The sequence below is a fragment of the Haliotis cracherodii genome, unplaced genomic scaffold (assembly GCF_022045235.1).
Source record: "Haliotis cracherodii isolate W230 unplaced genomic scaffold, xgHalCrac1.p SCAF_10, whole genome shotgun sequence".
NCBI lineage: Eukaryota > Metazoa > Mollusca > Gastropoda > Lepetellida > Haliotidae > Haliotis > Haliotis cracherodii.
The window spans coordinates 35,899,102-35,922,916 of NW_027266265.1; the positions used below are offsets into that span (position 1 = coordinate 35,899,102).

Consider the following 23,815-nt stretch of genomic DNA (forward strand, 5'->3'; position numbering starts at 1 on the left):
CCATGTGTTTCATCCATTCACCATGTGTCTCATCCATCACCCTGTGTCTCATCCATTTACCATGTCACTCGACCATCCTCCGACTTGTACCATTGTGACTGATATGCTTATTTTATTGCAGGTATCCTCTGATTTTGTCCATAGAGAATCACTGTAGTTTAGGGCAGCAGAGAAACATGGCTATGGCGTTCAGAGAAACATTTGGTGGTGAGTAGCACTTGTCCCTTGCAGCTGTGATTATAAAAACTCCTTGATTAGTCTTACAGCTTATCATCATCAATGATTATTTTTACAGAAATAGTTTGTGCAAACAATACTGAACATGGTAAGGATGTGAGGTATTACCGGTATTTCGGTAAATTGAGATTTTTCTTTCCACAATACGTGTCACAATATCATTTTTTCATGCTCAGTATATCGGGTGAATTCAAATTGGGATTTTGATCATGTGTTTAATGTTATATACTTGCCAAATGCCTTTGCTGCCCAGGAGCGAGCATCTGGTGCCCCTAGAGGGCTGCGTATTTATTGAAAAGTAAACATTCTGTTGTAACAGCATCTTGTTTCGTTCCATGTATGAACTTCAATTCATGAGGTTTCAAATGTTAAAGTAAGCATATTAAGATATACAGATAGTGTAGCTTGGAATTTAAAATCAGCTGTTTCAATCTGAGATGATTATTGTGAACTGATACCCCTGATTGACCAATCAGCATGCTTTTTACATATTCATGGTAGAATGTTGATTACTGCCTTCCAGATCATCTTCTGATCGAGCCCATCAGCAAAGATGCAACAGCCTTACCGTCCCCAGCAAACCTGAAGAATAAGATTATTTTGAAGGTGAGTGTTGGGAATGTAGCTGAGTTTGGCACATGCTATCAAAGTGGTTTGAATAATCACTTGTACAATGAAGACAATTATTGTCCCACCTGTGAGGATGTGATTTAGAATTGTATCGGGTTGGTAAACTTAGAAATTTGTCGTATACACAACATAGAAATGTATCAGTTGGTCAGCATAGAGATGTATTGGGTGGTCAGCATAGAAATGAATCGGGTGGTCAGTATAAGATATAGGACCTGTGAAAACCTGGGTTGAAATAAGTATTCAGCAACCCATGCTTGTCGTAAGCGGCAACTCACGGGATCAGGTGGTCAGACTCGTTGACTTGGTTGATCAATGTCAACATATCCCAATTGCATGGATCAATGCTCATGATGTCAATCACTGGTTGGTCTGGCCCACACTCTTATTTACATACCACCGACGTAATGCTGGAATATTGCTGAGTGCGGTGTTAAACAACACTCACTCACTCACTCTTTCACTCACTCTTTCACTCACTCACTCACTCACTCACTCACTCACTCACTCAAACAATGACCCACCCACCCACTCACTCTCTCTCTCTCTCTCTCTCTCTCTCTCTCTCTCACCCAAACAATGACCCACCCACTCACTCACTCTCTCTCTCTCTCTCTCTCTCTCTCTCACTCACTCACTCACCCAAACAACCACCCATACACCCACTCACTCACTCACTCACTCACCCAAACAACCACCCATCCACCCTCCCACCCACCCACCCACTCACTCACCCACTCACTCACCCACTCACTCACCCAATCTCCAGCAAGTTAAACAGTGTCCTGTATTTCCCTTCACAGCATAAGAAACTCCCTGAATGGGTTGATGGCAACGAGTGGAAGTACACGGTGTCCAACGAAGACAGCAACCTGGATGTGGATCTCAGCTCTTCCATGAAGAACGGGATGATGTACCTCGAGGACCCAGTCGATCATGTACGTTGCCAACAGTTACTGTTACCCTGGTTACTTCACCATTCCGTATCATGGTCGTTGTAAGAGGTTTGCTACATGTAATTTAGTATGTTGAAGTGCTTGGGGGGGAAGAAATAAATACAGTCAAGTCGCAATTTTCATTCCTGGAACTAATCTGATTTGGACAGATACATGGTAGGGCTGGGACGAGTCCAGATTTACTACCCGGGTACCCACCACCCTATTACCCAACCCTACCCAGGTACCTGTTGTAGATATTTGGAGATATGCACAAACTGTCCGATTTGGAATCGTTTGACCGTAGCCCTAGAAAAATGTATTTAGATACATGTGTAAGACGATCTGGCAAAATGTATTTAGATACACGTGTAAAACAATCTGGTCATGTATACACTGAAGTTTTCCTGCATGAAGTTTTATCTTTATTCTAACATATAAAAGTCAGAAGGATTGGGTGCATTGTCAGAAAGAAATGAGATCATGAGTGACTTGTAGTGTAACTTTAGAGTTTGGGATAATTTTTTGTCTTTATCAATACATCACGTGATTAACCACGGGTCTGAGTCGTCCTGTACTACTCAGGACCCACCCGCCCCAAGTACCCGAGTTACCTGTCCCAGCCCTAGTATATGGCGTACAATTTTGTTCAATTAAATTGTTAGCAATATTAACATTATGATTACAACATTGTTGGGGAATATAGGTGCATTGGAAAATGTGATTTCTCCGTGAAAAAGCTTTCATTTGGCTCATTGTTAAAAAGTGTTCAAATATATTTAATGTACAATCACCCACATATTTAGTCACTTGAACGGGATGATTAGACAATTAGGAGTTTTAAATGACCGTGTTTATGGAGCCTCAGAACAGTAATTATTTTCTCAAGGGACAAAAGTTATGACATGCCTCATGCACAACTCATAACTATTTCACCCCATGGGGAATCTGGGTTAGAATTGTCCCCAGCAATCTATGCTAATCGAAATGAATGGGCTCAGTGAGGCTGTAGCATCATGAAGACTGTCCCCGATGAAGATGATGATGATGATGATGATGATGATGATGACGATGATGATGATGAAGACTGTCCCCGAAGATGATGATGAAGACTGTCCCCGATGATGATGATGATGATGATGATGATGATGATGATGATGATGATGATGATGCATACAGTTTCAAGCATCTGTATTAAGGCTTGTTCAGCATTGTGAAGCCTACTTCTGTGTTTCAGACGTGGCACCCTCACTTCTTTGTGTTGACCCACAACAAGCTCTACTACACCGAGGAGACCCAGACGTCCGACATGGATGATGAGACCGATGATGATGACAGTGCATCTATTGAGGTAATGCTGACACAATCTTTGAATAAATCCTTGAACTTGATGTGTTTCTAGTGAAGGTACACCCTTATTTCATCAGGGTAAAACTCTATTTAGGTAATGCTGACACAATCTTTGAATAAATCCTTGAACTTGATGTGTTTCTAGTGAAGGTACCCCCTCATTTCATCAGGGTAAAACACTATTGAGGTAATGCTGACACAATCTTTGAATAAGCCATTGAACTAGTGAAGGTACACCCTTATTTCATCAGGGTAAAACTCAACTAATGAAACTGAGAAATGAATTACCACAATAATTGGTTTTATCAAGTTGCATGAACTAGCTCGTGTTTTAGTTGTCGTCAATTCTTCTCATCTTATGGATGCTTTTCTTATGGATATATTTAATTTGTTTTGTGAGACTTGTCATGATATGACTGAAATTCTGTTCAAAGCGGCGTTTAACTGAACTCACTGATTGTGTCCTTCTCCCTGTACTTGTTGAATCAGAACCGAGCTACAGAAGAGCTTCACTTCAGTGAGAGGTGGTTCCATGGCCGCCTTGAGGGGGGACGTCGGCGGGCCGAGGAACTCCTCCATCAGTACAGCTACCTCGGGGATGGCACTTTCCTTGTCAGGGAGAGTGATACCTTCGTTGGAGACTTCTCGTTGTCCTTCTGGTACGTTGTGTCCGTTGTGCCTGTATCCACAAAGCGATCTTAGCACTAAGATCAACTCTCATAGGCTTACGATAGTCGTAGCGCTTTGATCACTTTGTGGAATGGGTCCTGCATGGTTCCTATTTTGATGAGATGCTTTATGATTTTGGAATAAGTTTGGTAATTACTGTGGATCAGAACTGCAATATTGATAAATCTGTCTGTCTGTCAGTACAAAAAACTTGTTGTGTTGATTGTGTTGTGTTGTGTTGTATGTGTTGACCCATACACACAATTAATTATACCCCGCCATGAGGTGGAAGGGGGATATAGGAAAGGGTGCTGTCTGTGCATCCTTCAGTCCTTCTGTCACATTTCATTTCTGGAGCAGAACTCAAAAACCATAAGAGCTATCTTAGCCAAACTTGGCTCATAGATAGGTCTAATGGTAAACTGATGCCTTTTGATAGTTTGGGATATTTTCAAAATTGTATTTGATGACTCTGTGATCCCAACTGAAAATGATCAGTTAGCATCTGTTAGTTGTTTTTCATTTCACTGGTTTGTCTGGTCAGGACTTATTAACAGTACAACTTGATAAGGCTATCTGGACTACTGCGTACTGCGGTGTTACAAAAACACAAACAAGTAGTGGCATTTTGGGATTAGAACCGAATTATTGATTGACTATACTGAACACAATAAAAATTATCATGAATATTTTTTGGGATATTTTTTTAAAATTGTTTCTCAGTCTTCACTACAAACACAAACCCTCTGAATATTCATGATCCTTAACTTCTTTTGTTCAGTATACATACTGGTTGTTTTCAGTCACCATTTGCCTGGACCAGGCGTTATTGTTTACAATCGTCCTGGATATGGCTGAAATATTGCTAAAATATTGCTGACTGTCTTGACAGACACAACAAACAAACGATATACAAATAATTACTCGACGAGATCAATATGCCAAAAACAAAGACCCTCGGACCCGATCCCTGAGGTGGTCTGCCCTCCGAATGTTTCGTGTTTTTTTTACCAAAATGCACATTATTGTTTAAGAAGCCTTTAATCTGATCTTTGTTTTATTACAGCTGTAAACCGTAAAATGGTAGTTTACCAGATGCCATCGTGTTTTCTTGCAGATGAGTCAGTATTCATCAATACTGACCATGTGATGAGTCAGTATTCATCAATACAGACCATGTGATGAGTCAGTATTCATCAATACTGACCATGTGATGAGTCAGTATTCATCAATACTGACAATGTGATGAGTCAGTATTCATCAATACTGATCATGTGATGAGTCAGTCTCAGTGTCTGTCACATGATTTGGGGGTCTGTATTGAAATGTATTGTTTCGTCACATAGTATGGAATAACCAGTGAAATTGCAAGAGGTATAACAATCCATTTTTGTTCACCTATTTCGGTTCACAGTGGAATGGTTTGGTGAGAATTGATAACTACATATTGAGACTGATTGTTTGTCATGTTAATGTCCCTTGAAGCTTTGGATCTCATGTTTTAAGTCACATGTCTAGATGGATGACACCATTATTTACAGACTGGCGGGATGTATTTGGGATATTGATGACTTAGGTGTCAATCTACATACATTTGGGGGCCTAAATTGCCCAGTCGTCTAAAGGGCCGCGATTCGCTGTGCAGAGTTGCGTCCCTTGGACACGCCAGAAACCTATGATTGTGGGTTCGAATCCCGGTTCACCCCGATTATGTTTCTCGGTTTGTCAGCATCATACTCGTGCTCGTGGGTTAAACCGAAGTGGTAAACGTCTGATCCATGCGTCACTTTGGGCTTTCCTCCCACATAAAGCTGACACGCCGTGATATAACTGTAATACTCTGAAAAGCGGCGTTAAACCCAACTCACTCACTCACTCACTCACTCACTCACTCACTTTCCTGAAGTTACTGATTTCCACTCAAGGTTAAAGCAGCCCCCATCTCTGTTGTAGGCGCCAGGGTAAGGTGAACCACTGCCGCATCAGATCGCGACAAGAGAGAGGTCAGGTGAAGTACTACTTGATTGACGCGGTGACCTTTGACTCCCTGTACAGCCTCATCACCCACTACCGGCAGTTCCCACTCCGAAGCTCGGACTTCACTATGATCCTCAAGGAGCCTGTGCCACAGCCACAGAGTCATGAGGGCAAGGAGTAAGTAGGATCATGACGCAAGTAGGATCATGGTGCAAGTAGGATCATGGTGCAAGTAGGATCATTGTGCAAGTAGGATCATGGCACAAGTAGGATCATTGTGCAAGTAGGATCATGGTGCAAGTAGGATCATGACGCAAGTAGGATCATTGTGCAAGTAGGATCATGGTGCAAGTAGGATCATTGTGCAAGTAGGATCATGGCACAAGTAGGATCATTGTGCAAGTAGGATCATTGTGCAAGTAGGATCATGGCACAAGTAGGAACATTGTGCAAGTAGGATCATGGCACAAGTAGGAACATTGTGCAAGTAGGATCAACGCCTCCACTTCTTCATATGTCACAGTCATGGCCTCCAGTTCTTTAAACATCAGAGAGTCATAGCCTCCACTTCTTTAGACATCTCAAGTGTCATAGCTTCCACTTCTTTAGACATCAGAGAGTCATAGCCTCCACTTCTTTAGACATCTCAGTGTCATAGCTTCCACTTCTTTAGACATCAGAGAGTCATAGCCTCCACTTCTTTAGACATCAGAGAGTCATAGCCTCCACTTCTTTAGACATCAGAGAGTCATAGCCTCTGTTTCTTTAGACATCAGAGAGTCATAGCCTCCGCTTCTTTAGACATCAGAGAGTCATAGCATCTGCTTCTTTAGACATCACAGTGTCATAGCCTCCACTTCTTTAGACATCAGAGTCATAGCCTCTGTTTCTTTAGACATCACAGTGTCATATCATCCGCTTCTTAAGACATCAGAGAGTCATAGCCTCTGCTTCTTTAGACATCACAGAGTCATAGCCTCCACTTCTTTAGACATCAAATAGTGATAGCCTCTGTTTCTTTAGACATCACAGAGTCATAGCCCCCGCTTCCCTATACGTCACAGATTCATAACATCTGCTTTTCTATACATCACAGAGTTATTGTCTCCATTTCTTTGTTACAGTCATGACAGGCAGGAGTTAGTAGGCTATGGCCTTGGCCTCTATGCATTCATACATAGCGCCATAGCCTTACTCATAGTTTTACAAGGTTATATTGCAGAACAAGTGTGATGACTCTCACATTCGGACAATGAAATCAATTTCAGTGAACACGAGGTACTGAATTCTACAAGCACAGCTGCTTTAATTATTGACCCAAATATATGTCTTGAGATAAAGTGGAATGCTATTTATTTAGCATTGTAGGGATATTGTAGGGTCGAAGCTGATGGTTGCCCAGTCATCTAAGTCTCTGTGCAGAGTTGCGTCCCTTAAGCAGGCCTGTCACCCACATCTGAATATGTTTCTAGGTTTATCTGCACCAACCTGTGCTCATGGGTTTCAGGGGCGGTCGGGTAGCCTAGTGGTTAAAGCCTTCGCTCGTCATGCCGAAGACCCGGGTTCGATTCCCGACATGGGTACAATGTGTGAAGCCCATTTCTGGTGTCCCCCGCTGTGATATTGCTGAAATATTGCTAAAAGCGGCGTAAAACCATACTCACTCACTCATGGGTTTCACCAAAGTGGTAAATGTCTAAGACATGCAAGACTCTGGCACAAAAATTGTATTGCAATATGTCGCAATATGGAGAGCTGTATTGCGATACATATGACAATACATATTAGGGCCCAAATTATATACTTTTGGGCAGTCCTAATGGTACTTTGTCATTGAGTAATCCAAACTTTAGATTGCCAGTTGGGTATTATGGATAAACAAGACTACCTATTATGACATCAACATGGAATGTTAATGTAAAGATGAAGTCATGTGCTGTTTACATGGTTTAGATAGGAACCCAGTCCATCCAACTGCCTCAAGATAGTGGATATGATTTATATAATTAATTATATATTAAATCTTCTGTGACTGCATTGACAAATATCAGTATGCAAGGGTTATATTGTGGTATGTGTGATGCTGACAGCCATATACCAGTACACCAGTTATTTTGCACCCCCCTAACTTTGGACTTTCCTCCCACATCAAGCTGACATGTCATGATATAACTGAAATATGCTGTTCAAAACGATGGTAATACGAAGTCTCCCACTGACTAAGTATGATGCTTGATGTTTGATGTTTGATGTTTGATGCTTCATGCTTGATGTGCAGTTGGTACCATGACAACATGAGCCGGGCAGAGGGAGAGGACCTACTGAAGCGGATGCCTCACGATGGCTCCTTCCTGGTGCGACACAGCGGAACTGACCAATACTCATTCGCTATATCATTCAGGTAAGTGACCACATGCAATCAGTTCAGTACATCTTGTTCCTTAATATCAGTTCAGTACATCTTGTTAGTTAATATCAATTCAGCACATCTTGTTAGATGATATCAGTTCAGTACATCTTGTTAGATGATATCAGTTCAGTACATCTTGTTACAGTGTTCCCACTGAAAAGCTAAAAATTACCAGTCCCCCTAATTTTTGCCAGTCCCAACTTTCAACAAATAAAAAAACGTATGAAAATTTTATGGTCTTAATTCTTTCAACATCATGTTCAGTGCAAATATGTCATCTCTGAAGTAACTTAGTTAGATCTATATATGTCATTCACAAAAACTTCAGTCACAAATTTCTCAATTTTTTTAATATTTTTCGCTACAAATGGATATTTAACCTAGAAATAGACAAGGGGAAACCCTGATTATAATAGACAAGCTGACTTTGTTCGAAAAATGTACTGATGTGAATATCACCGATATTTTGTTCAACAACAAAGAATTATAAGGTACTTTATTTGCCGGTCCACAGGGACTGGCAGTCACATGAATTACCGGTCCAAGCCTAATTTTACCGTTAAAAAGCTGGTAATTACTGGTATATGGGAACACTGTTGTTAGTTAATATCAGTCCAGTACATCTTGTTAGTTAATATCAGTCCAGTACATCTTGTTAGTTAATATCAGTTCAGTACATCTTGTTAGTTAATATCAGTTCAGCACATCCTGTTAGTTAATATCAGTTTACTATGTCTTGTTTGTTAATATCAGTTCAGTACATCTTGTTATTTAATATCAGTTCAGTACATCTTGTTAGTTAATATCAGTTCAGTACATCTTGTTAGTTAATATCAGTTCAGTACATCTTGTTAGTTAATATCAGTTCAGTACATCTTGTTAGTTAATATCAGTCCAGTACATCTTGTTAGTTTATATCAGTTCAGTACATCTTGTTAGTTAATATCAGTCCAGTACATCTTGTTTGTTTATATCAGTTCAGTACATCTTGTTAGTTAATATCAGTCCAGTACATCTTGTTAGTTAATATCAGTTCAGTACATCTTGTTAGTTAATATCAGTTCAGTACATCTTGTTAGTTAAAATCAGTCCAGTACATCTTATTAGTTTATATCAGTTCAGTACATCTTGTTAGTTAATATCAGTCCAGTACATCTTGTTAGTTTATATCAGTTCAGTACATCTTGTTAGTTAATATCAGTCCAGTACATCTTGTTAGTTAATATCAGTTCAGTACATCTTGTTAGTTAATATCAGTTCAGTACATCTTGTTAGTTAATATCAGTTTAGTACTTTTTTTCCCTTGATAATAGTTCAGTACATCTTGCCCCTTAATACAGTAAATCAACTGTTGCAGTTAGGGTATTGTAAATTCATGTTGTTTATGTGCAAGTGGCCGATTTGTTTGGGATTCCATGACTCTCTGAATGACATTGTGACCCTCTGTCAGGGGTCCTACAGTCATGGGTTTGAATCTCAGTCTCAAGATGATCCTTGGTTTGCCTGTACCATACCTTACTCATGTTTTGTTTTGTTCAAACCTGTGAAGATCCGGGGTAGAATGCAGCTTCAGCAACCCATGCTTGCCGTAAAAGGTGACTATGCTTGTCGTAAGAGGCGACTGATGGGATCGGGTGGTCAGGCTTGCTTACTTGGTTGATCAATGTCAATGTATCCCAATTGCGTGGATCGATGCTCATGATGTTAATCACTGGATTATCTGGTCCAGACTCGATTATTTACGGACTGCCATCATATAGCAGGAATATTGCTGATTGTGGCGTAAAACAACAAACAAAACAAACGTTCACAGGGCAGAGTGTAGGTCTTGAAAATAATTGTGTTTTTGTTTAAGCAAGATTGTTTGTTGCCATCTTCCAGTTAAAACATTGTATATCTTGAAGCACTGCCTGAAATCATTTTATCTCAAACAAAACCTGCACCGCACCAACCCTCCCCTAGAAATAGCTGGTCCTTGAAGAACAAGGATGGAAATTAACCAAGAACATCTACTTGCCCGATAAGTGATAACAACACCACCCCAAAATGTTTGAAACTATTCTAGCGAAACTGATCCAGGCAAGCAGGATGTTGCTAATTTTCATCACTGCTTTTGAGGGACAAAAGCACTTAGATCTATTGTGGAACACGGCCCTGCTTGAAAGATGACAGCTTCAGAACAGACTGCTGTTGTTTCAGAGCTGAGGGCAAGATCAAACACTGCCGTATCAAGCAGGAGGGACGACTGTTCCTCATCGGCAACGCTCAGTTTGAGAGTCTGGTGGAGCTGGTCACGTACTATGAGAAGAATGCACTGTACAAGAAGATGAAGTTAAAACATGCCGTCAATCATGAGGTCGTCAACAGGCTGGACATGGTGAGCACTTGCACATAGACTTGCTGACTGCTCAAAAAATTATGACAGTCAGATTTATGATGAATTGTTGACATCAACTTAATTATAGCGTGAGTATGTCTGTGATAATATACTACTCAAAAGAAGCTATAGAACACCCAATTTGTTCATATGGTAATGTCTTGCCATGACAGATTAACTTCAGTCCTATGAAAAAAGAGGGTGTTCTTTAACTTCTTTTGAGTAGTATACATACATGTCTCAGGTAATATGATTGTGATGATACGTAAAAACGTCCACCATCAAATAAACTCAAGATAAAGGGCAACATTTTTATAAAATTAATTGAAATATGAGTTAATGAAAGAAATTAATCTTTTCAAGTTGTATTCACATTGTCTGATTTTCAATGGATTTTCAAATGTAATGGTTGTGATAGGAATATGAAGCACTGGTATTAATGGACATATCTATATGTTTAATGGTAAATCGTCAGAGGTTGATGTGCAAGCATTTAGATGCCAGTGTGAGTTATTTCTCTTTCAGTATGGGTTATTCCCCTTTCGGTATGAGTTATTTCCCTTTTAGTATGATTTATTCTCCTTTGGGTACGATAGGTCTTCAGTAACCCATGCTTGCTGTAAAAGGCGACTTTGTTTGTCATAAGAGGCGACTAACGGGATCGGGTAGTAAGGCTCGCTGATTTGGTTGATGCATGTCATCATATCCCAATTTACAGACCGCCTTCATATAGCTGGAATATTGCTGAGTGTGGCATTGAACAACAAACAATCAAAACAAACTTTTGGTATGAGGTGATTTCCTGTCAGTATCAGTTCTTCCCCTTTTACTCTCTTTTAATATGAGTTATTTCCCTTTCTTTATCAATTATTTCCCTTTCAGTATGAGTGATAGCCCTTTCAGTATGAGTTATTCCCCTTTCATTATGAGTTCTTCCCCTTTCAGGCCCCCGATGAGACAGGGATCTATGGCACACCAGATTTATATATCAATCCTAATGATTTCACAACAAAGGTAACCAAGCTGGTGGGGCGGCACAGCTTGTGGTGGTAGTGTGCATGTCGTCTGTGTTCTGTCGGGCTGGTCCACCGCTTCACTAATACCTTGTTTTCTTCCAGTCACTTTGCTTCACTCACTTCTAGTTTACACAATCTGGTCTTTGAATTTGCATTTGTTCTCTGAAGAAAGCCGCATCAGGTCATGATGAATGTTCGAAATTATCAACGGGGCACGGGTGGCCCAGTCGTCTAAGGCGCTGCGATTCGCTGTGCAGAATTGTGTCCCTTGGGCACACCAGAAACCTATGATTTTGGGTTCAAATCCTGGTTCGCCCCGATTATGTTTCTAGGTTTGTCAGCACCATACCCGTGCTCGTGGGTTTCACCGAAGTGATAAACGTCCGAGACCTGCATTACTTTGGGCTTTCTTCCCACATTAAGCTGACACGCTGTGATATAACTGGAATACTGTTAAAAGCGGCATTAAACCCAACTCACTCACTCACTCGAAATTATCATCATAAAGTCTGCATGTCTGAGACTTTAGAATTTTACAGTAATAATGAACTATGTTTACCTAATCTTGTAAGAAATTCGGCTAGGGACAATGCCTTGTCCTTGTTAAAATCACATATCAAATTGCTCACTGAAAACTGTTTTTTCTCCCACCTTTTAAGAACAGTTCGCGAAAAGCCTTCACAAGATTTAGAATTTGGCAGTTTTGTTTTGCTAGAAAGGTCCCTGATCACACCTCATCCATAGTATGTAAGGAGTGAATGAGTGAGTTGAGTTAAACGCCATTTAACAGTATTCCAGTTATATTGCGGCATGTCAGCTTAATGTGGGAGGAAAGCCCAAAGTGATGCAGGTCTCGGACGTTTATCACTTCGGTGAAACCCACGAGCACGGGTATGGTGCTGACAAACCTAGAAACATAATCGGAGCGAACCAGGATTCGAACCCACAATCATAGGTTTCTGGTGTACCCAAGGGACGCAACTCTACACAGCGAATCGCCGCACCTTAGATGACTGTGCTACCCGTGCCCCCTGGTATGTATAACAGTGTATACTTTTCAAGTGAGAATAGTTCTCAGCGTCACACTGTGTATGGCGCTGGTCAGTTCTTCAGCAAATGATGGATTTAAAGAACAGATTTTGCACAATAGTTAATCAGTTTCCTTATGATGAGGCTAACATGCTTGTATCTTGCTAACAGGGTTTTATGTAGGGATCCAGAGTAGTTCCCTTGGCTGGCAAATTGGGAACAAATTATTTATTACTTTATTCAAACTTGTGAAATTTGTTTTAAAGTTTTTATTTTCTAAAGTTTGGAGATATTTTAACATTGTTTAAATATATTTATTGTGTTTGTGAAGTAGTGTCCTGTTAGGCTTAAAAAAATAAAAGAATTGGTTCTCAGGCAATGACTTTTGAAAATATAGTGTGGGCGGGTGGTGTTTTTTGGGGGGCTTGTAACCAAATAAACAGTTGTGTACCATTAACGTGGGAAAGGGCCCCCCTACATAAACAAGCCTACAAACTCCTGTTGTTGCCATGACCATCACACAAGATGTGCAGTAAAGCAGTGCGCATGTAAAGGGAAGTAATTGCATACTATGTTGTATCGCATTGTTTTTAAGTATTAGAATTTTTACATTTTTTAAAAACGGAAATAAAATCAAAACATGCAGCAGACTTAACAATGATGCGGGCGGTGCTTGAGAACCAAGACTATTATTTTTTTAGCCTTATATCGGTGAAATAGGAGTCACCTGGACAGGGCCATTACCTGGTAAAGCAGTCTTAACTATTACAATATGAACCGTTTAGTTCCACTTTAGGAGTTTGTACTGCAATTTGCTGCAGATTAGGGGCTGAATATCAGCCTGTGAGCAGACCTACATAAAGCCCTGCCTCATACACAGGAGATGCATGACATGTTTCCTCTTGCAATGTTTTCTAGAGGAGCCAAGACAGCATGTTGTCCCAGGGCGTGGAGTCTCTACGCCAGCTAAACATGCAGTTCCAATTCAATGTTTACTGTTAGAGTCTTTTCGAAGAAAGGCCATTGCCATTAGCATAAGATAAAAAACAAAACAGTTTGATTTTGAGTTTCTTTAATAAAGTATGCTGTTAGATTTAGATTTATCCTTTTTAACAAGCAGAAAATAAATTGAGAAAAGTGATTTTATCAGACAAACGAGAAATTAAAGTAATTTAGCAAGACCAAAACAATTATGAATCTTGTTTTACAGGTGAAAATATACTAGTCAACATTTGCTAAGGAGCAAACTTGTCATTTGTCAAAGGTTTGGTCCTTAGCAAATTTTGAGTAGTATAATTGCTAAAAGCGGTGTAAAACTATACTCACTCACTTATTGAGTAGTATATGGTTAGTTTGAACATCTTTTTGTTTGACATGATTATGAGGAATTTTGGAAGGTTATTAACATCAAATAACCATTACAACATATTTTTCTTAATTTCATATTTATCTTAAGGGTATGGCGTTACTTTTTTCCTGTCCAGCTATTTTTCCTGTGACGGAATGCCCCCAAACTGGTCAGTCAGTGAATTGGAACTGCATGTTTCTGTGTTGGCCTGAGTTTAGCTAGTGGTTGTGATGTAGAATAACCTGTACTAACCATCAGCTGCTCTCACCACTGACGGCTTTTCTAGGCTGACGACGACAACGACGCGACAGTGTATGAGTCATGGGTATACCATCTTCCCAATTGTTATAGGTCCAAGGTAAGGATGAAGGGACAATCGGCAACAGTCAGTGCCACTCATAGGCCGATTATAACGTGAAGTGGATATGTGTTTGTTATGAATTATGTTGAAAGGAAGGGCAACTTTAGACTGATATATCTGCAACAAATGTTCAATACAATTTCCCAAATTTGAGTGAGTTAATATGGTTTTACGCCGCTTTTAGAAATATTCCAGCAATATCATAGCAGGGGACACCAGAAATGGTCTTCACACATTGTACCCATGTGGAGAACCGAACCCGGGTCGTCAGCATGACAAGCTAACTCTTTAACCACTAGCTACCCCACCACCCCTCCCAAATTTGAATTAACAATGTTCCAAATGATTTTTGTAATGTTATGGTTTTGTAGTGGTGATTAAAATGTTCAGATATAATTTTAGAAACCATCCAAATTTAATGGACAATAAGAACTTCAAATTACCAATTTTGAACAAATTTCTGCCGAAGTGCACCCCATCAACACAGAAGGGTTATAATATCAAGCATACTGGTGGCCAGATATAAGGAAAATCAATGTTCCCAGAAGAATTTTGCAAATAGACAGACCCTACCAGATGAGAGAAGTGTATGAAATGTGTGGTTTAAATGTGTGGTTTAAATGTGTGGTTTAAATGTGTGGTTTAAATGTGTGGTTTAAATGTGCGGTTTAAATGTGTGGTTTAAATGTGAAATTAAATGTGTGGTTTAAATGTGTGGTTTAAATGTGTGGTTTAAATGTGTGGTTTAAATGTGTGGTTTAAATGTGTGGTTTAAATGTGAAATTAAATCATTAACACTGATATACAAGACAGTGATTATTTAAAAGCAAACTTTGAAAGTTAAATGACGTTGAACAAATGTAAATAGTGACAATCAAATTATGTGGTAGTTTGTTATAGTGTTTTTGAACTGTGGTAATATCTAAGTTGTTATTTCCTATGGCTAGGAGTGGGACATAGCAAATCAACAGGTATTCAAGGGCAGGCGAGGCATTTGTAGAATTTATAGATCCATGGACACTTAATTCGATTTAAGGGCCCATGATATATCTAATGAACATTTACTGTATATACTTTTGTATTGAAAGCAAATCTGCTAAAGAAGGAAGTACTTGCAGTATCAACAGGATGAATGCTAATACAATGTATGTAGGGCTCACTTCAGATTCGTTAGGAAGTGTTCAGATAGGAATCCCATCACACACCAGCAATAAGGAAGATAGTCCAAACTCAATAGGAAACTGCATTATGTCAACTATTCAACTACAATTTTGGAGAAGTTTGAAAGTTTAAATCAAATAATACAGGTTTGACCTTTCTTTGGAGGCAGCATAATTGATTTCCAGGCCAATATGCCAAGAAAATTCATTGACTGAGACAAGAACAACAGCTTCAAGTTTGTTTCAGACTTCTGGATATCATTTATTAAAATATCTTTGGATTATGATACTTCCTCAAAACGTAACATGAAGAGCATTAAGAGGTTAAAACAAACAAGATGTTTGAAATATCCAATATTATGCAGTCTTGTCGGGGTTTTTGCATTTTTCAGGGGATTGTCTCCAAATTTGGCATGGTACAGTGTTAGAAGGCTATTGAATGAGTTTGAAGAATTTTTCAAATTCGACTCATCTTGCTTGATTTATCATTTTTAGGCTGCAAGCTTGATTTGGGGTAACAGGTTTTGTTGTATTTCTCATTGTCTTCAACCTGGGACTATACTTGTCCGAGTTCTATTCTGAGTGAAAAGGATTTTCCAATTTCCTGTAATTGTATTTCCACTTCAGCATTTAAGGATGGGGATAGTGTTGCTGAAGGGGTCGTTGTCGCCATGGGTACTGGAGATATGTACCCCAGGCATGTTTCTGTCACTTCTGTATACAGAAATGTACCCTAGCCAAAATCAGAATACAGAAAGGTACCCTGTACCCTAAGCGGCGGACAAGTCCATATTCCTCAACCCAAAACCGGTTAATATTGTAGTTTTGGTTCAGTGCATGCTGGAGAATGCTGTGCATTGCAGAATATCAGTGTAATGTACGTACGTCACTGTTTTTGCTAATTTTTTATATAGCAGATTGGAATGCATGTCTACAACATAGTTACAGCTCTGATCATTTATGGTAAGGAAATAACAAGAAGAAAAAATGACAACATGTACTGCCATGTTGAATTTTACCGAGGTTCGTTGGCATCCAGGATGTTTCGTATACATTAGCGTTCAAGGAACCGGTTCAGTGCATTGCAGAATATGGCCTGCAGTGGAATCACTCATCCTAGGATACCTTTCTGTATTCTGATTTTCTCTACATTTCTGTTTAAAGAAACGTACCTGGGTACATACCTGTAGTACCTGTACTGACGACCCCTTCAGCCATAGTGTATCAGGCTATTCTGTAACTAGCTCTGATTAGTTTGAAGTATTTGTGTGCTTTGTTCAATTATAGGATTATCATATGCACGTGTTAATAGTTGCATGACATCCAGTAGTATGGTGTTTCTGCTGCATGACTTACTTGACACTGGCTTTGTAATACCTGGCTCTGCTCGTCATGGATGTAGTTCTACTGACACTAGTTAGCCGGATAGCAAGTGTATGTTGACGAGCACTCTATGTTGTTATGGCAATGTCAAGTTGTTGCATGGGTAGCCTTTTGTTTAATTTTGTAGAATTATGTTTTTATTGTTTTCCTATAGTTTTGTGTCAAAATGTTTCTTGTACTAATGTTATCACTTAAGTGAAATGACAGTTTGTGAGTTCTGAAAATGATAGATTTTCTGCAATGCTGTTGATATTTGCTTGAATCGTGTTCTTATTAAGGTCTTTATGATAAATCATATTGAAATGTTTTTTAAAAAAATAATTCTCATTTACAGTAATTGATATGGGAATAATATTCTGGTGGAGAATAGCTATTGTGTTTCGTGGCTAATGGGAGGAACCAGATTGAGAACAGTTGTGTTATGAAATTTTACTTGTAATAAATATACAGGCTTTCAAATGTTTGTCTCAAGTCTTCACATGAAGTGACCCGTGAAGATTCCAGGGTAGAATAGGTCTTCAGCAACCCGTGCTTGCCATAAAAGGTGACTATGCTTGTAATAAAAGGCCACTAACGGAATCGGTCGGTCAAGCTCGCTGACTTGGTTGATGCATGTCATCGATCCCAATGGCGTGGATCGATGCTCATGACATTAATCACTGGATTGTCTGGTCCAGACTCGATTATTTACAGACCGCCGTCATATAGCTGGAATATTGCTGAGTGCGGCGTAAAACAACAAACCAGCCAATCAACCAACTTCACATCATGTGTATACAGGACAAGGAACTGTAGTAAGTTTGTGTTGTGTTTCTGTCTGATGCAGCTGCGCGTGAAGGCCCTCCATGACTACCAGGCCAACAGAGCGGACGAGTTATCCTTCCTCAAGGAGGCCATCATCACTAATGTCACCAAACAAGATGGAGGATGGTACAGTCACTTCGCTGATTATGTTCTGTCATGAAATTTGTGAAAATCTGCAAAATTGCTGTTGTAGCGCTAAACAGTATTCACTCACTCGATGTCCATCTTCCTGAGGCAAGGGCATCCACTAGCCTTTTTACCAAAGTCTTGTTTCCGCCCTTGCCACATCAAGCCCACTTTCCTGTGCTAAATGTGATTGGACTATCGCACATATCGATAGTTCAATCAGAGAATGTTTCACAAAATCAACATCGACGGCTGGAACACATTCGTATGAAAGTGATTTACCACTGCCTGTCTTTGTTGACATGAATATGTCTTATTCATCTTTTAAACCCCCCAATGATTGACTATGTTTTTGTGTCAGGGATGAAATTGCGAATCTTTTCGTAATGTATATACATGACTTGCTTGATAAGAGTGTTAGAACCTACAACAAAACGTAGCTCTTAATTGTACTCTGTACATCACTTGCTTGATTAGAGTGTTAGAACCTACAACCAAACGTAGCTCCTAATTGTACTCTGTACATCACTTGCTTGATAAGAGCGTTAGAACCTACAACGAAACGTAGCTCCTAATTGTACTCTGTACATCACTTGCTTGATAAGAGTGTTAGAACCTACAACAAAACGTAGCTCCTAATTGTACTCTGTACATCACTTGCTTGATAAGAGTGTTAGAACCTACAACGAAACGTAGCTCCTAATTGTACTCTGTACATCACTTGCTTGATAAGAGTGTTAGAACCTACAACGAAACGTAGCTCCTAATAAAGAAGGTGTTCATATATACTGTATTCGACGTAATAAGCGCCCCGCTCTAATAAGCTCCCACGGCGATATTTTTCAATATATCGGCTAGTGAACAATCCCATTTAGCACCCTTCCGACTGATCAATGTACACAATTCGTGTACATTTATTCGTGTATAATACGCACTTGTGTGTTATATGCACCCTTAATTACGGGCAATTAAATTCTGGAAAAATATATCTGTCGTGTATAATACGCACAGACTTTTCTTTTGTATCATTTCAGGCTGTATCATTTACGATCTTTCGACTCTTTCACCAAAATTATATTCTAATAAGAGCCCCCTATTTCTAATTTTGAGAGCACCCTGGGCGCTTATTACGTCGAATACGGTATATCTTTTCCTTACTTAATTTGAGAAGCAAGTAAATGGTTTTAGGAAGTTGGTAACAATGTCGTTTTGAGACAGAAAATTCTAATGATATTTAATGTGTGCAGTTGTGTTTGGATTGCAAGTTGTGTCTGTATTTGGCTGCACAGGTGGAGGGGGGATTATGGGACGAAGAAGCAACACTGGTTTCCCTCCAACTATGTTGAGGAGCTGGACTCCGAGAATGATTCTGCCGAGTCAGCACCTCTGGGATCTTTACAGCAGGGCTCTGTAGACGTCCAGGGATGTATGACAGGTGAGATAGACTGTACTGATTCCATGAAGATTGAAGTCTAAGGTGCTGCAGTTGGCTGTGTAGAGTTACGTCCCTTAGGCATAGCAGAAACCTGTGATAGTGGATTTGACATGATTATGTATCGAGGCTTGTTAGCACCATACCCATGCTTGTGGGTTTCACCGAAATGGTAAATTTCTAAGACCTGCATTACATCAGACTTTCCTCCCACATCAAGATGACTCGCCTTGCTATGAATGTAATACAGTTCAGAGCAGCTTTAAACCCAACTCACTCAGTCACTCACTCGCTTCAGGTTTTCGTCCCACATCAAGCTGACTTGCCATGATATGACTTTAAGTATTGTACAAAGCAGTGTTAAATCACTCACTCAATCACTCACTCGCTTCAGGCTTGCCTCCCACATCAAGGTGACTCGCCATGATATGACTTAAGTACAATACAAAGCAGTGTAAAATCCAACTCACTCAATCACTCACTCGCTTCAGGCTTGTCTCCCACCTCAAGGTGACTTGCCATGATATGACTTAAGTACAGTACAAAGCAGTGTTAAATCACTCACTGTATTTCAGAGATATCTGTGGGAAGAGGCCGAAGCTTTGCCTTCAAGATCTTCAGCCGGTACCAGGCCCTCCCCCTGGAGGTGGCTTGTGAGACGGACGCTGACATGAAGGACTGGATGGAGAAGATAGCCCATTGTTCCTCCAGTGCCGTGCAGCGGGTGAGTTGAGTAGTGTATCTCCCACTGCAGGGACTTTCCCAGCTCTCTGAAACTCCTTGACAGAGCAGTAGGGTCAGAACTTAATGCCTAGTCCGGTTTTGGAGGCTGAAGTAATTTAGAGATATTTTTTTCAGTTATCAATAGCATTATGTTCATTCATTCATTCATTCATTCATTCATTCATTCATTCAATCATTCTAGTATTTAATTGATTATTGCTTTTATTAATTCATTAATCCATTAATTTGTCATTTCATTCATTCCACAATTTGTTCATCCTTTCATTTTTTTCTTTATTTATTTATTAGTTTGTTTAGACTTGTATGAATAATATATGTATCAGTTATTTGCATAGTTTGCATTGGAGAAGCTCTAACAACTTGCTCTGCAAGTAGCCTAGTGCATGTGTACTGGAATATGTTTTGTTGGTAGTGTTTGGAGCGTAGTTAGCAAGCACTACCTAACCTTTTGGATCTTATAACTGTTTACTGATTGTTCTCTGTTCCTTTTCAAAATTGAATTTGATAAGGAAATTTGTTTTAGTTTTGATCAGGTTTAGGGCCAAAAGTTTTGTATTTGGATGTCAATAGTTGCAGAACTTACTCTCACTGTTTTTTGTCCAATTTGTTTTGGTACATCTGAAGCCCCTATTGTTTTTAGAATGATATATTTTATATAAAAGATGATGTTGATGTGTTATGAAAGAAGAAAGTGAGCTTAGAGCTCTGCCCCAAATATAAATGCTTATATTACTACTGTTAATGCTAGATAAATGTTGCAACTAATTTCAAGAGAATTAATTACACATGTTTATAACTAATAAATTCATTATCAAGCATTTCCTTAGAATATTGCCTTAGGATTGTGGGAAGTAGCCTTTTTACACATGTGTACTGTGATTGAGGCAGACTCACTGGTCAAAGGGAAGTAACTGTTGTCATGAAGCATATATTTCTCTCCCTTGTTTCCAGATGTCGAAAATAACTAAACATGACATTGAAAGGATGGTATGTAAGGGATTAACACTCAAGCTTTGTCCTATCATAGCTGAAAACAGGAAGGTTCTTACAGAGTTTGGAGTTCAGGAATGACCACTACAAGAATGGGTTAAATATTCAGTATTTGTTTGCATTATATTCAAGAAAAAAAGGATATTTAAATGCTTTGTCCACTCATTATACTGGAATATTTTCGAATTATGATTACCGTATTCGACGTAATAAGCGCCCAGGGCGCTCAAAATTAGAAATAGGGGGCGCTTATGAGAATATTTTGAGTTGCAGATCGTAAATTTTGTGGTTTGAAATGTTTACATACGACAGATATATTTATCAAGAATTTAATTGCCCATAATTAAGGGTGATATAACACACGAGTGCGTATTATGCACGAATAAATAAGTCTTGTGTACATTGATCATTGATTGTTCACTAGCCAATATATTAGCAAATATCTCCGTGGGCGCTTATTAGAGCGGGCACTTATTACGTCGAATACAGTACCGGTATGTGTTATTATATACTTTTAAATAAGTAACTTAGGAATTGATTTTAAGGAAAGAAAATAATTAATAATTTTTTATTGATATTTTAAGCCAGAGACTTGTAAGAGTGATGGTCAGTTCCTGGTCAACTCTTTAAGGGTCTTCCTTGTAACCTCTTCTTGCTTTTTTTCATCATCTTGTCACGTATTGCACATGTATCAACACATAAAAGTTTACCTTCATTTGCTGTGAAGCATACATGTAACTTCATCCTGTGTACTGGAGCCTTTTATCCCTTCTTCATCAGCAGCACTTGATTTTCTTTAGCTCCGCAACTTGTCGTAAAGGCATCCCAGCATCCGCTGTTAATTGTTTGTTTTTTTATGATTTTTATGCACTGCGTTGATACTTGCCACGTTAGTGGTGCAGCTAGGGATCAGTCGTTGTGGAACAACGACCAGTGACAATCTAAGCTATGAATTGGTTGCTTTAGTGCATTTGGGTTTTTTAATGTCTCCCTGGATGAATTTATGGTCTGTTATTGATTCAAGATTTCATGTTTGGGAACAGTGGTCCCCAATGCTCCTCCCATGGGGTTCTGGGTTAGAATAGGTCTCCAGCAACCTATGCTTGGCTTCCCATAGGGATAACGGGTTAGAATAGGTCTCCAGCAACGTATGCTGGTCTCACTGTGGGGATTCTGGGTTAGAATAGGTCTCCAGCAATGTATGCTGGTCTCTCTGTGGGGATTCTGGGTTAGAATAGGTCTCCAGCAACGTATGCTGGTCTCTCCATGGGGATTCCGGGTTAGAATAGATCCCAAACAACATATGCTTGTCTCCCTGTGAAGATTCCGGGTTAGAATAGGTCCCCTGCAACGTATGCTGGTCTCCCTGGGGGGATTCTGGGTTAGAATAGGTCTCCAGCAACGTATGCTGGTCTCCCTGTGGGGATTCCGGGTTAGAATAGGTCTCCAGCAACGTATGCTAGTCTCCCTGTGGGGATTCTGGGTTAGAATAGGTCTCCAGCAACGTATGCTGGTCTCCCTGTGGGGATTCTGGGTTAGAATAGGTTGCCAGCAACGTATGCTGTTCTCCCTGTGGGGATTTCGGGTTAGAATAGGTTACCAGCAACGTATGCTTGTCTTCCTGTGGGGATTCTGGGTTAGAATAGGTCGCCAGCAACGTATGCTGGTTTCCCAGTGGGGATTCTGGGTTAGAATAGGTCGCCAGCAATGTATGCTGGTTTCCCAGTGGGGATTCTGGGTTAGAATAGGTCTCCAGCAACCTGCGCTTGTCAGATGAGACAAGATGCTGCTTCAGCTGATCAGAGTGTGAGACTTAGTTTCATGGCCTTGCTATCATGGTAGCCTGACAGCGTGACACATGCTCATAATATCAATCACTGGATTGTCTGGTCCAGAATGGATTGTATGCAGGCCACTGTCATATGGCTGGAACATTGTTGAGAATGACGTCAATATGTGTCTTTGTAAAACACACCACCCCATCCTTCTTGTAACAGTGGGTGTAAATGGAATTGGGTTGTTCCGGGTGTAGTGAGTCCCACTATTGGAAACATGGACAGAATAAGTCCCATCTGTCATAGGGGCGGTCGGGTAGCCCGGTGGTTATAGCGTTTGCTTGTCACGGGTTCGACTCCTGACATGCGTACATTGTGTGAAGCCCATTTCTGGTGTTCCCTGCTGTGATATTGCTGGAATATTGCTAAAAGCGGCGTAAAACCATACTCACTCACTCACCCAACTGTCATCTATTACTGGCAATGATTAAACAGGGGATAGGTGGGCCTATAGTTATGCTCTGTGCCCTGTTAGCAGCCACTGGATCAATTTACTAGGTTTGCGAGTGCAGTTTGGATTTATATATGATTGTCAGAGGTTTTTTTTAATGTTGATGCACATGTGGCTGTTAGAAAAGTTCTTACATGTAATCCATATGCCTTTTTGCATTCTCTAGGAATGTTTTGCCAAATCTTGCTTTGATATCTTGTGAAAACTTGATATGCCCCTTCATTTCCACTTCCACATTGACACTCTGTGTGTTGTGAGGATGATTCTTTCAATCTCTGACTTGTCTACAAGTATTTTATTGCTGTGTTTTTGCTCTTGTAGAGTATAATTATTTCTGTTTCGCAAAGCATGGATCTGCCTATGTGTTTGAAGAGCCCTTTCACTTAGTTTGTTGTTTGTTTGTTTGTTTGTTTGTTTGATGTTTCACGCCGCACTCAGCAATATTCCAGCTATTTGACGGCGGTCTGTATATAATCGAGGCTGGACCAGACAATCCAGTGATTGACATCTTGAGCATCGATCCACACAAGTTGGGATACGATGAAATGGAT

General features: G+C 39.9%; 1 protein-coding gene across 2 annotated transcripts in view; it reads left to right on the forward strand.

Annotated features, from left to right (window-relative positions):
* Window positions 1-23,815, forward strand: part of LOC139454344 (1-phosphatidylinositol 4,5-bisphosphate phosphodiesterase gamma-1-like) — an 84,096-nt gene that overhangs the window by 36,540 nt on the left and 23,741 nt on the right. Inside the window, exons 13-25 of one of the 2 annotated variants that reach the window (XM_071235977.1) lie at window positions 122-207; window positions 761-843; window positions 1,671-1,805; window positions 3,040-3,153; window positions 3,642-3,811; window positions 5,775-5,975; window positions 8,077-8,199; window positions 10,408-10,585; window positions 11,531-11,599; window positions 17,709-17,812; window positions 19,102-19,247; window positions 19,820-19,968; window positions 20,940-20,975. In XM_071235977.1, coding sequence (XP_071092078.1) covers window positions 122-207; window positions 761-843; window positions 1,671-1,805; window positions 3,040-3,153; window positions 3,642-3,811; window positions 5,775-5,975; window positions 8,077-8,199; window positions 10,408-10,585; window positions 11,531-11,599; window positions 17,709-17,812; window positions 19,102-19,247; window positions 19,820-19,968; window positions 20,940-20,975 — 1,594 coding nt within the window. The remainder of the gene's footprint in view (window positions 1-121; window positions 208-760; window positions 844-1,670; window positions 1,806-3,039; window positions 3,154-3,641; window positions 3,812-5,774; window positions 5,976-8,076; window positions 8,200-10,407; window positions 10,586-11,530; window positions 11,600-17,708; window positions 17,813-19,101; window positions 19,248-19,819; window positions 19,969-20,939; window positions 20,976-23,815) is intronic. The other variant, XM_071235978.1, reaches the window with a different exon arrangement.